We start from the raw sequence: 12,874 nt of genomic DNA, 5'->3' as shown, positions 1-12,874 counted from the left end.
CCCCTCTCCCTGAGGGATGCCTGTACTGAGAGTGTTTATTTATTCTCTATTCAAAATTTCTTCAAAACAAAAATCCACCTGTGGTTTATACCTTATAAATTAAGACACGGAACACATGGAGCACGAACCTGACTAGCAAAACCCCTATAACTTCATAATGGAAACTTCAGGAAAGTTTAATTTGGCTTTAATTCCTATTCCATCAATGTTCATGGTCTTCGATGACAATTTTCCCTTGTCCCTATCTTTGTCAGTCAGTCTCTTTTTTCTTTCATTGCCTAATCTGTCAAACTTAACGGTATGCCTATCTTTCTCGTTGTTACCATTGCTGTTGATAGACCGAGATGGGTGTCATGTGACCCATTTAAGGCGGGGTTATTCAAATCTTTCGTATTTTTTACCATCCCGGTAAAAAACTAAAAATATTTTGTTAATGTCTTGTATCTTTGTTATGCAATTGACTTATAAAGCGTAATTTGTGTGAAAGTCATAACTTAAGTAAAGAAATATAGCAAATAATCAGATCTTATTATTGTTATTCACTACAATACGCCACGCCACATATACCTTTAAGTTACGTCCTAATTGACTAAAAGAACGGGTGTATCTGAATAAACATAAACATCTGATACTTAAGTTTTTCTTGCTCATGCAGTTTGATTGAAAACAGATTTTCGAAATTTAAAGCAAAAAATGATTAGAACTATAGGACATAGTATACCATACTTCATTATCATAATTCTGTAGATAACAACCGTGGAACAGTAATTAATTATGATTGTGTTGTGAGCTGGGGGGGGGGGGATAAAGTATATCGCCCTGAACATCATTCAATAAATGTATACAGCATTGAATAATATACGTATTGGTTTATAGTTGATATAACATTTATACGATAGGCTTAAAACAGATTCTCTCTCGACCCTCAACCCACCCATTACGCATTGCTGGATTTGAAATGGATGCATAGTAAAATAAAACACAGTCAAAGCCAAGCACGTAGAATTATCATGTAAACAAAATTTATTACCCCCCCCCCCTTCGTCCCCCAAATAAAAAGACACAGACAAGATGTGGTTTAAACAACTATTCTATTGATTAAAAAACAAAAGGCATAACGATTTTTCTGTATTTGTGCTGACTTCTTATGATGAGTGCTCCATTAGTCTTACCCTGCTGTCATATGTTTTCCATGTTGTTATGAATAATGTTTGACCTCCTTTTACCAATATGTCAAAAATCTTATTAATAATTATTACATCATCAATCCGCTTCACATAACTCTCAGTTGACGCCGTCTTTGCTCGAACATTTATCCCTCCAGGTTTAAAAACGGCTCTTGGAGATGAATCTATAAAATGCTGACCATGATACAGAAATAAAACTTCTCCGCTAAAACAGAGAGACTTATTGGTAATTAAGGGTATCTTACGGAGGTTAGCGTGTATCGTAATTAAGTATTGATGTAGTTAAGGTCCACACCCAGACAATCAGCTTACCGCCACAGAAGGTCAAAGTTCACAACATGCAGGCGGTTGAGGGCAACTTTCTGCAATAAAACGGATGTTACAGATACTGGGGATGCGCTGAGGAAAGTTGTGGTAGTCCAAAGGTGTGAAAAAGTAACGTACCAGGAAAGAGACGCTGATATTCTGAATCTCAGGTATTTAAACTTTAGAAAATACGTACTTTTACATTTTATTTAAATGTCGAATGTATAAATCAAAGTAACATAAGGAATGTACGCTTTGCATTTATAAAGTTATCTGGTATGCTTTTTCCGAAATGTGAAATTTCAGTAACCAAAATAAACTTTAAATTTAGTTTTAAAATTTACCAGGCGAATTCAGGATAATGATATTGAAGAAGATAGATAATATTCTGCCTTTAAATAATATATTTGCTGCCATAATGGGGTTTAGGTGTGTCATTGTGCGTTATTATTAGGATGTTTTAATATTTGTTAAAATAAAAAAAAAATAAAAAAAAGTTGGTATATGAAAGTTTTCATAAAACAGGAAAAGGAGGTACAAAAAAAATATTATATGTTTTGACTATTCTATTAAACAGTCTTTAATCGATTGGTGAACATTGCCGTTCTATTAATAAATAAGGAATCAAGATGACTGCCTTTCTGTATTGTCACATGCAAAATATTCCCAGAACAATAAGTAAGTCATCCCTTGAATTGTGATTCAATCCCCGGCTTCACACTAATATGATTGGAGCAATGCTTTATATCCCGATAGCAAACACAGGACCGGAAGTGACGATCTATACAACAACGGCTGTAATCTTGCACATTAAACATAAACAGTATATATACAAAATAAAAACCTTTGTCAGTCTGGGAATACTTTTGTATATTCCATCCAAGATGACCCCCTGGCCAATTAAAGCACAAAAGTGAGGATTTTTATAATTGAATATATTAATTATGAGCCCATTTTGATAGATTTTTCATTCATGTCACAAAGTTTAGAAAGGGGATGTAATTTTATGTTATACCTACTACATTATACCTTATAATGAAATCGAATTAATAATCATATTTCATAACATAAGTTCCCGTATAGTTACAGTTGTTTATACATGTATACGCTTCCATTCATTTACGTTTGTGCAGTGTAATCATATTAAATGAAATGCATTTCATGGACAACACAACTAATTTTAAGTTTTCAGAATTTTTTAAGTGTACAATGTGAACTGATTTATTATTTTTTTTAAACACACAGATAACGGATTTAAGAAAAAAGAAATAAATGAAAATGTTACTTTGAATCATATTTCTATACATATTCTACAAATTGTATATATCCCCAACAGAAGTGGTTATCCGACAGAGGAAGTGACGTCATATCCACCAATATGGCGAGTTATACATTTCTAATGGACGTCGGCAATGCTACGGTTTGTTCCTGTTAAAAAATCTACAGTTATACAAAATTAAAAACGTTGTTGCTTACAAACAACGTTTTTAATTTTTAATTTTGTATAACTGTCTGAAGAGCCGACATGGCTGAAAGCGCTAACAGTAAACAATTTATTTAATTTGGACTGTCGCATTCTGTTTTATTTATTTAAGTATTTTTTGCTGTACCAAGGCTTTATTTATCTACATATATATATATATATATATATATATATATATATATATATATATATATATATATATATATATATATATATATATATATATATATATATATATATTAAAGAATAATCAATCATGTCAATCACTTTTATTTCAAAAGAAAATTATTTACAGAATATACGTAGATATTCATGTGTAATATACCAATAATGTATATCAAAAGAATAACATATATACAGTATATGAATCATTCGCGAGTTGTAAAACGTAACAATTTTTTGTATACTATTAATACATGTAAAGTATATGAATTTAGTCGCTACTACTCCATTTTAGCTCACGGAGTCAGAGGTTGCCTCCATGGTAAAACTTTCTGTAACCGGAAGTGGATTTTCATTGGTCGGAACCATGCTGTCCCTTTGTCTTATATGTTTTTTGCCGTAAGTGGGAGGCATTTTACAGAGATTTTAAAAACTGAATTTGATAGCCTTCAATTATGCATTATACCTTCTTTTTCTGAAATTTCAGAGTCACATCCGATGGGATGTTCATTCTGATCAATTTGAATATTTCGCTCATTGGAGCACAGCTAGCACTGATCGGAGCGGAAAATTCATTTGAGAGCAGAGTAAGCATTATATCTTTTACTGCATAAAACCCACGTGTCTTTTTATTATTGAAACGCATAATGTATACCGATTTTTTCTACCATGGATTTTGGTTTTCTTCTAAGACAATTGTTAGACTTAGGTGTTTATAAATACTAAACTGGAGAGGCGATCGGCCAAGATAGTTGAGCATCATTTTGAATGGGTTTTGCTCTGGTCTTTTGCACCATGTTTTTTTTGAAAGTTCAGTGAAGTTTTCGAAAGAGGGAACCTGCCAGAGAACTGTTTATTTATAGTTGTGTGGTGACAGTGGTCAATAATAGATACTGTCATTTTATCATTTTTTTTTCATATATTTAATTATTTGTAATTTTTAGATTAAAAAAACCTCATCTTTTCCTAGATATGCGTATTAAGATTGTCTGACCATTGACAAATATGTTATAAAGTTGAAAGTAAACATGTTTTTTCTTTTGAGGTTATTTTAATTTCTAATTTTGATTTACTTGCTTTAGATACACGAGCATTGTACTTTCCAAAAAAATGTTTAAGATTTCTCATTAAAAAGTGGTTATTTTTAAAAGAGAAAAAGATCTACGCAAGAAGCTTTATGTATAATTCCTCTATGACTATATTTCCTCTTTGTATATTTCCTCTATGTATAATTCCTCTATGACTGTATAATTCCCCTACGTTTATTTCCTCTATGTATATTTTCCTCATTGTATAATTCCTCTATGTATTTTTCCTCTGAGTACAATTTCACCAACAGCTTGTGTGTAGAACAGCCACGGCCGTCATCCATTACTTCTTTCTGACGCTCCAGTTCTGCTCGCTCTCCTTTGGACTTCATCTCCTGTCAAAGGTACAGTATATATCGTACTCACACGGCCTTTGATTTTACGGTGATGTTTCCTCTCAGACATGAACATGTTATAAATCTTTTTATATAGTCAGTATTGCGAATTATTAAAACAATGACATTAAGAGGCCCCGATGTCCAATATTATAAATTCAAATACTCAAACTTAAAATAAATAATTTTACCAAATAATAGAGTATTGCTTAAGAAACCATATATCAATCGAAGTACTGAAGAACTGACGGGAGTTGATTTTATCAATGTTTATTTATTTTAAAATCAATGATATGTTATTTTGCATGACAAGTACATGTAGTTTCTAATTTGAATTACGCACATTTTTATAATATGAACTTTTGGACTTTTTCGACAAGAATGTCGAGAAACACCCATATGAATCATGTTAAATAATATTTAAAGATAAAATTAACTCAATCAAACTAGTAATAGAAATATTTCTCGAAAATTGTATGGATCCAAACAATACTGAACTCTAGTCTCGTTCAACCAAACGCTCGGCTGACACCGTAAACTTCCGACAAGGATTTACGGAGACAGCCGAGAGTCGAGTTGAACGAGACTATATTGAACTCTGGCGTAGGAATACATACGACTTCAAAAAATATTTAAATTGTTCGTACCATTTAAAATCTGAATATTTTCAAGGTATTCATAAATAAGTTTCCTTGAAAAACAATGCTTTAGCATGCATTACATCGAATTTATTAATTATTTTCAAGAACTAATTCTTGTCAGCAGCAATGATTTGTGATGAGGTCCAAACACTGTTTCACTTTCGGTTTGTCTGAGTAACTGCATAGGAGAGTTGATTAAAATCAACTCCCAAATAACTTAAGGTAGATATTTTTAAAAACTATATAATACTTTATAGCTTGGCATATCTAGAACCTTGAGATAGATCTGGTGGATGATTTGTTAACCTGTGAGCCTCCTTAAGACCTAGCTACTTCATTATACATTAGTTATGCTTATTTTTAGACATGAACTGTTATAAGTCTTCTACATATCATTGTCTCTGATGTTCTGTATTCATAGTGATTATCCCCTCATTAAGACCTTACTTCATTATACATCGGATTATCGTATTCACGGCTTAGGTTGCGTTGTATTGCGCACTTTGATCGGATGATAAAACCAAATGTAACGCATCTGGAGTCACGACACGGAGTTACCAGACTTACAAAGTAATCGGATTGTGCTGTTTATTTACAGCTGAGATCGGTGACCATTCTGGAGCGGTTCCACAGGCGGGTGGTGGTGCTGGCGGTGTGTTGGGTGCCCGCTATGGTGGTGGTCGGTCTGACAGCAACCCTGAGGGGCGACAGCTACGGATCGGGGTCTCTGTAGGTCTCCATTTACTCTGTAAACTCCACAAATATTTTATAATTAATTCTGGTTGTAACGCGCTTTCTGATTGGCTGAAAAATTATTTTATATCGTATAAAGAATGTAGCCTACTTCATAGTAAGCCTAACGTCAAAAAAACGTATCAATACACCTGAGGCCTGTTCAACAGAGCGGGTGCTCGCGAGCGCTCGCCAAAATTCCCTATACCCGCAACACAAATTTTGGCGAGCGCTCGCGGGCGCTCTCTCTGCTGAACACGCCTCTGACGTTACGTGTGAATTTTGTACAATTTTACGTCATTGTAAAGGAAAATGGCCGTTTTTATCTACAATGAAGAGTAAACAAATAAAATTATAAGCAATGAATTCAATATTTATTAGTTTTATACGATATAAAATGGTTTGAAACAGTTTACGCTTTTTTATAAACCGCTTCGCGGTTTATAAGGCGTTAACTGCCCCCAAACCATGTTATATCGTATAAAACAAATAAATATTGAATTCATTCCTTAAGTAAACTCCACAAATATCCTGTAAACCTCATCCACCATAGTAAACTCCATTCATCCTGTAAGCTCTATTCACGTATATGCCTGAAGACTACATCCATCAATCACGTGTTGTTAGCTGTGTAAACTTCAACCATCATATAAATCATCTAAATTTCTTTGTAACTCACCAAATCTGTTCACTTATTGTATTTATGTTAAATCAACCCCACCATGTACATTGCGTCTCTCTCTATGTAAACCCCACCCTTGCACATAAAACGCGTCTCTATGTAAACTTCTGTCACCCTGTAGACCAATGTACGATAATCATAAATGAAATTAAAGAAAAAACAAGAATGCTCATGAACCGGGAAGGGGGGGGGTGGCTATTTTTTTTTAAAAAAATTGTTTGTCAAGATCTTTGATAAGTCTAGCCTCCCCCCCCCCCCTCACTTTAATTAGCTTCCAACACCTTTGCTACTATGATTTTATCCTAGTTTTTGTTATTTTTCTATGACTCTGTAGCTGCTGGTTGACCCCTGAGCAGGGAACCCGATGGGCCTTTGTTGGCCCCACTCTGGCCATACAACTAGTGAGTACTATTCAACTGTGCTTGATGCGTGTTTCCAACTAGAATACTTTGTATGCATGCGTTTTATGCGAACTCTGCTTTTAAATTTCAGGTGAATCTCAGCATATTTGGATTAATCATGGCCACGAGATTTGCAATGGACGTCAAACGAGATTACAAACTTCGGCGTGTTTTAAAGTAACTATGTCAATCAACACACTGTAATGTAGTTTCTGATGTTGAAAAATCCTTCCTTTATACACGAAATTCTAACAAAATGCACATACAAAGAGAATGAAGAGAATACAAGAATTAACACATCTAAGATTTTAGCAGTAAATTGAGAGTGTTGACATGTCTAACATCTTTCAGGAATCAGTTGTTGACCGCTGTGTCTCTGGTTCCGGTCCTTGGGCTAATGTGGACTCTGGGTTTGGCCACCACCTTTGGCGTCGCCAAGTCTGTCCAGTACATGTTTGTGGCCTTCTGTTCCACACAGGTAAATAAGTCCATACTGTCGCTTAGTCTGTCTATGCTTGTGGTCTTCTGTTCCACTCAGGTTAAATATGTTTATACTGTCGAGAAATAATAGTTGTGAAGTCTGCACCAAGGTCCAAAGGGTTATTATTCTACGCTTGTTTTTAATACATCTGTTTTATCTAGTCTTCGGTCATGATTGATGGAGAGAAGAATATAGATTCTTTCAATATATATGTAACAGTAAAATCGTGTAATAAAAAGTTTTGGTAATAGCTAAGATATTCTTGTGCACTGTGCAAAGGGAAGCGGATCCTAAAATTTCGTTCATATATACGAGCAGAGATTATAGTTTTGCTGAATATTAATTTGTCTAGGTGTTTCATTTCTGAAATCAAAGGCTATCATAAGAACAGTAAGAACTCGTAAGAAATCGCAGTCATTTTCCATACAGCTATCATTGATGATTTAGCAACGCACACGTACATTATAGGAACATGTACACAGCGACAGGTCAATACTGCATGCTGAGTTATATCATCATTGCGCATAAAAAAATAATTTTTTTTGTTTTTTCTTTTAGTTGGAATATGAACTTTCTCTTTATAAAATAGGGTATGTGTATATTTCTTGGTCACGTGATGACCAATGGTCACGTGAGAAAGTTGCTATGCGTCAAGATGAAGCCTGAGAATGATAATGAAGAGGAAGCTTCCATAACTAACGGCATCAGCAATGACGTCACAAACGTGTCCCAGATTTCTGAAATGGTGGAATTGCCAAGAGGTGGGTAGGTATTTGGCATCAGAGGTGTAGTATTAGAAATGATACATGTAAAAAATATATACTGCTTCTTATAATGAAAAAAGTCTTAGTGATGTCCATTTTGTACTGATTTCTTATTTCATTAATTTAACTTTTTAAGGAAAATATTAATTTTATCTTCGGAAGACATTTTTGTTATAACTATGATGCAAAGGATTTTCAAAAAAATTTTTTATTGAAAATGCACGACCACAAGAGGTAGATGACGGAATGACGAAGCATATGTCTGTCTTGTAGTGTAAGTTCTGGTGAGAAAGACAAGGAGAAAGAGAGAAGCCAGTCTATAGCGGAGACACAGGTCACCTCCCGGAACCTGCTGAATGTCCCCGAGGGAAAATGTCGGCTCCGCACCCCACGGCATAGTCTAAAGTAAATGTCTCTCAGCATATAGTCTAAAGTAACATACCCTCGACAAAGTCTAAAGTAATATACCCTTGGTATTGTCTTAAACGGGCATGGTCACGATTTTGGTCAAAATTTATTTTGACCAAAGTAAAAGATTTTTACTGGTATATTGAACGTATGTAAACAAGCACATGGCACGAGCGTTGTTTACATGACAAATAATTGTGAGCCCTGTATCTTACTTATAACTCTGCGACTGACTCTTAAATTTCAATTTATTATTAGAAATGCACCCCTTAAGCATTGTAAATAATAAAAACAGATAAAAATTGACTAAAATCGTGACCATGCCCCTTTAAGTGAATATATACCTCTCAGCATAATCTAAAGTAAATACCGACCGCCGTATTCTAATGTTAATACATCCCGACATACTGGTAAGTAAAATACCAACAGCATGGCCTAAAGTAACACGCCTATGGCATAGTCAATAGTGATGTTCCCCGGCATAGTCTACAGTTACATTCCCGACATAGTCCAAAGTACCGTTCCCGGCATAGTCTTAAGTAACATACCCTGGCATAGTCTTAAGTAACATACCCTAGCATAGTCTAAAGTAACAAACCCTGGCATAGTCTTAAGTAACACACTTCGGCAAAGTATAAAGTAAAATACCTCTCTGCATAGTCTTAAGTAACATACCCCAGCAAAGTCCTAAGTGATATACCCCGGCATAGTCTGAATAAGTAACATATCCCCGGCAGAGTCTTAAGTAACATACCCCAGGCATAGTCCAAAGTCACATTCCCGACATTGTGTAAAGTAGCATACTCCTAGCATAGTCTAAAGTAACATACTCTAGCATAGTCTAAAGTAACATACCCTAGCATAGTCTTAAGTAACATACCCAAGTCTAAAGTTACATTCCCGTCAAAGTATACATACTCCCAGCATAGTCTGAAGAAACATACATCTGATGTTCTCTAAAGACACTTACCTCTACAAAGTCTAAAGTAACAAAACTTCTAGCAAATTTAAAGTCTTAAGTACATGTACATGTGACAATCCCTCTGCATATATAGTCAATTAAAGTCAAGGAACATATCTCTGCTAATTCGGGGCTAAATTCAACTCACCGATATCCTTTTTTTTATATGGGGAGAAATTGGAGAGGTAAAGACCGCTGAATTTTCTGTACAGCATTTCTTGGGAGAACTGTTCCTCTGATTGAGCGTAGATTGTACAATCAATGAAGATTCACACATTTTATTCTATAAACAATATGTACGTGAATATCAAATATTTTGAGTTGTTTTATGTATACTCCTTGCGTCTTTTCTATCTAACATTCATGACTGTAGATCGAAATCTTCGTGCGCGGATCTAGAGAGGGGTGGGGAAAACTCAAACTCCCCCTGGAAATTTCAAATAAATGAAATTTACATTGAGAATAATTAGCGAAATAGGCCCCTGACTGCCCCCTCCTCCCCCGGCCAAAACAATTATCCCTCCCCCCCCCCTCCCCCCGGAAAAATATGTCTAGATCTGCGCATGATCTATATAAATTTTCGACTATGAGAATTGTTTTGATTAGAAATGTACTGATATAATAATGACATTTCTGCCATGATGATATTGTAAAACATGTTGTGAAGTGTAATCGAGAGAATACTGTTAACCGTTTATACATTGATCTTTTAATACATGTATGTGCTTTTTGGATATTTGTAAATACTGTTATATTGAATGGTTCTCTTTTAAAGAAATTTAATATTTTGAACATAGAGTGTGTGTATATTTGTGTGTTATAAATGTAACCTTCTTTGTCATTGCATTTTATATTGTGTAGATAATTTTTTTCTATCAATATCCTAATGAGACAATACAAGCGAGAAACTGCAATCGTACATGCAATTATGAAACGATGCCAAGTAAAACTAGGCTCGGAAAATGGAAGTTTTACGATTACTGGTCAATTATAGAATATTTAGTGACATAACTTTTTTCTGATTTATTTGGCCTGTGTGTTTTTTCGAATGTGTATAAGATGCCAATGGATATATTGTGTTCAAAATAAATAATAAATACAATATACAATAAAATTGAAGAAAAAAAAGCGGGTCCTTTTAAATGTTTGAGTTTATTACACGTGTATTTGTTTTTGTTAATAAACGAAGATATATGGAATTTTGTCATAAATTTTGAAAATAAAATCATAAAAATAAATCAGGCATAGTTAGTTTCTTTATAATATTATTTTTCTTTGAATAAATACATGTAATAATGCTATTTTTTTTTCTTCTCATTGTCTGAAGAAAGGTTTACTTAATTTAAATCAAAGAGACTTTGAAAAAAAAATGACAATAACAAACCGTTAACCATCTCAAAAATCCATAAACCGAAAGTCAAATTCAAAGCAGATCAACACGGACCTCCAAATAGATAGAGGTAGGATCAGGTGCCTAGGATGTAGCTAATAGGATATTTAGCTAATTGACAGGAGAGTTTGAATTTAATAATTTGCGTAAGAGAGACTTTAATTCTTGCACTACAATGGGTGCTACTGGTGTAACACTTTAAGCTATATAGGTATCCTCGTACCCGGATTAGAGCGCAAATTTTAACAATAAATAATTCCATGGGTTAATTTTACCAAATTTTTAAATTAAAAATTAAATTAAAATTAATTTCAAATTAAAAAATAGTGCTTTTGTGAACACATGCTTTACAAACATATACGTTTTCTATTCTTAAACATTTATTTAATTTCATGAATTAAAGCTCTATGAAATTAATATTTTAATTTCAATTTAGGATGATGCAATCTGATGTTTAATAATAATTTGTTAATGTAAATCTATATTAACCTTTTCAGTTCAACATGTGCAAGAAGGAAAAAAAACATAGAAAAACTTACATACGTTCAAAACAGAAGAAAAGAAGTTATAAACAAACAATGTTATAGTGTACCAGATAAAGATATATTTCATGGGGTTTTTGTAAAGAGTATGCAAACAATAGATATTTCCGAGATTAGACAAAAGATACAAAGTCACAAGGTGCTTCAGGAAAATGGTAACGGGGCCTTTCTCGTCGTATTATTGGTATTCTTTCGGCAAGCATGTTGATTCGTCAATTGATAAACAGTGACGATTTAGAGACACAGAGAGGCACTATGGCAGAATGCTAACTTAAACAATATCGCACTGCAGTAGAGTTGGCTAAAAGATCTTTAAAAAAGTCCTTAAATCAGGATTTGGGCTATTTATTAATATAATATGAATGCCATTGTCGTGTTTGACGCAATTTCATGTATACATTGCCAAGACCGGTATATCGGCGACGTAATATGTACCCTGTAATATGTACCCTGTAATAAGTGTGTAGAATCCGTCCCATTGTCTAAAGGGTCAAACCCAGAAGTGCAATGGCACAGAGCAGTAAGAAAAGACACAACATAGGCTGGAGATTGGCACACGTCTTACAGGCCGCTATCTGGCGCATCGTCACCACACAATACATGATAGGGTATTGGAAGTCCTCCGGTTACTTTACGATGAAACGACCTAAGGTGATCGGTAACTGATATCCGGGGTCTGAGGCTCTATCTGATCGTGTTATGGTGTCGGTTCAGTGGCCATATAAAGCTCCTGGGAGATAAATGGATGTCGACGAACCCCTACCCGGGTGCTTATCTTGTCACAATCTTACACACGAGCCAACAATCATTTGTTCTAGAAGCATGATGATGCATTATGAGCTTGGACCAGATAGCTGTTACATAGATGATATGCACGGCGAGGACTCTGGGTATAGTCTTATGTATCACCAGTTGGCCGACACAACATTTGGAATCTTCAGAGAAGCAACACTTGCCTCGCAGTCAGTCATCAAATAAGAAAAAAATTAAAATGGGAAAAGACGACATGCATATGGAAATTACTGAAAGGTGTGATAGTGTTAGTGACTTTGTGTCACCAATGTGGAAGAAAGGAAAATCTCGCAAACAGCGAAGCAAGAAGATGGCGGCGCCAGTTCGGCCTTTCTCTGTGATAGGTTCGTCCAACCCCCAGGAACTCCATGTAGATCTGCCAAAGCGTCCAGAAACATCTTTCTATAAAATTGAGACCAATTTTTTGATGACATCCAATGGGGATGGGGATGGCGAAGGCGTCTCAATGCTTGATTTCGTGGACGACGAAGGTCCCCTGTCTCCAACAGAACACCCAAG

The 12,874-nt window shown here is 34.8% G+C and overlaps 1 protein-coding gene across 3 annotated transcripts; it reads left to right on the top strand.

The window, feature by feature from the left end:
- The first annotated feature begins 1,567 nt into the window (after window positions 1-1,567).
- Window positions 1,568-10,894, top strand: LOC128190910 (adhesion G-protein coupled receptor D1-like). 3 transcript variants are annotated; one of them, XM_052863154.1, is made up of 11 exons: window positions 1,568-1,663; window positions 2,830-2,913; window positions 3,434-3,537; window positions 3,626-3,725; window positions 4,478-4,570; window positions 5,801-5,931; window positions 6,951-7,017; window positions 7,109-7,194; window positions 7,369-7,495; window positions 8,088-8,263; window positions 8,536-10,894. In XM_052863154.1, exons 2-11 carry the CDS (start codon window positions 2,872-2,874, stop codon window positions 8,669-8,671), a joined length of 1,062 nt encoding a protein of 353 aa, XP_052719114.1. In that variant the 5' UTR covers window positions 1,568-1,663; window positions 2,830-2,871; the 3' UTR covers window positions 8,672-10,894. The 3 variants fall into 3 exon arrangements, with proteins under 3 accessions (XP_052719114.1, XP_052719116.1, XP_052719115.1); XM_052863156.1 differs by having other exon boundaries at window positions 8,088-8,259; window positions 8,536-8,673; XM_052863155.1 differs by lacking the exon at window positions 1,568-1,663 and having other exon boundaries at window positions 2,727-2,913.
- The last annotated feature ends 1,980 nt before the right edge of the window (window positions 10,895-12,874 follow it).

The sequence above is a fragment of the Crassostrea angulata genome, chromosome 6 (genome assembly GCF_025612915.1).
Source record: "Crassostrea angulata isolate pt1a10 chromosome 6, ASM2561291v2, whole genome shotgun sequence".
NCBI classification, from domain to species: Eukaryota; Metazoa; Mollusca; class Bivalvia; order Ostreida; family Ostreidae; genus Magallana; species Magallana angulata.
Note: the sequence above shows the minus strand (reverse complement) of the source record. Positions and strands in the feature narration are given on the sequence as shown.

Coding starts and splice junctions, on each gene's coding strand:
- LOC128190910 (XM_052863154.1), top strand. CDS start 2,872: ATGGCGAGTTATACATTTCTAATGGACGTCGGCAATGCTACG. Junction 4,571..5,800: donor GACTTCATCTCCTGTCAAAG/GTACAGTATATA, acceptor GTTTATTTACAG/CTGAGATCGGTGACCATTCT. Junction 7,195..7,368: donor AAACTTCGGCGTGTTTTAAA/GTAACTATGTCA, acceptor AACATCTTTCAG/GAATCAGTTGTTGACCGCTG.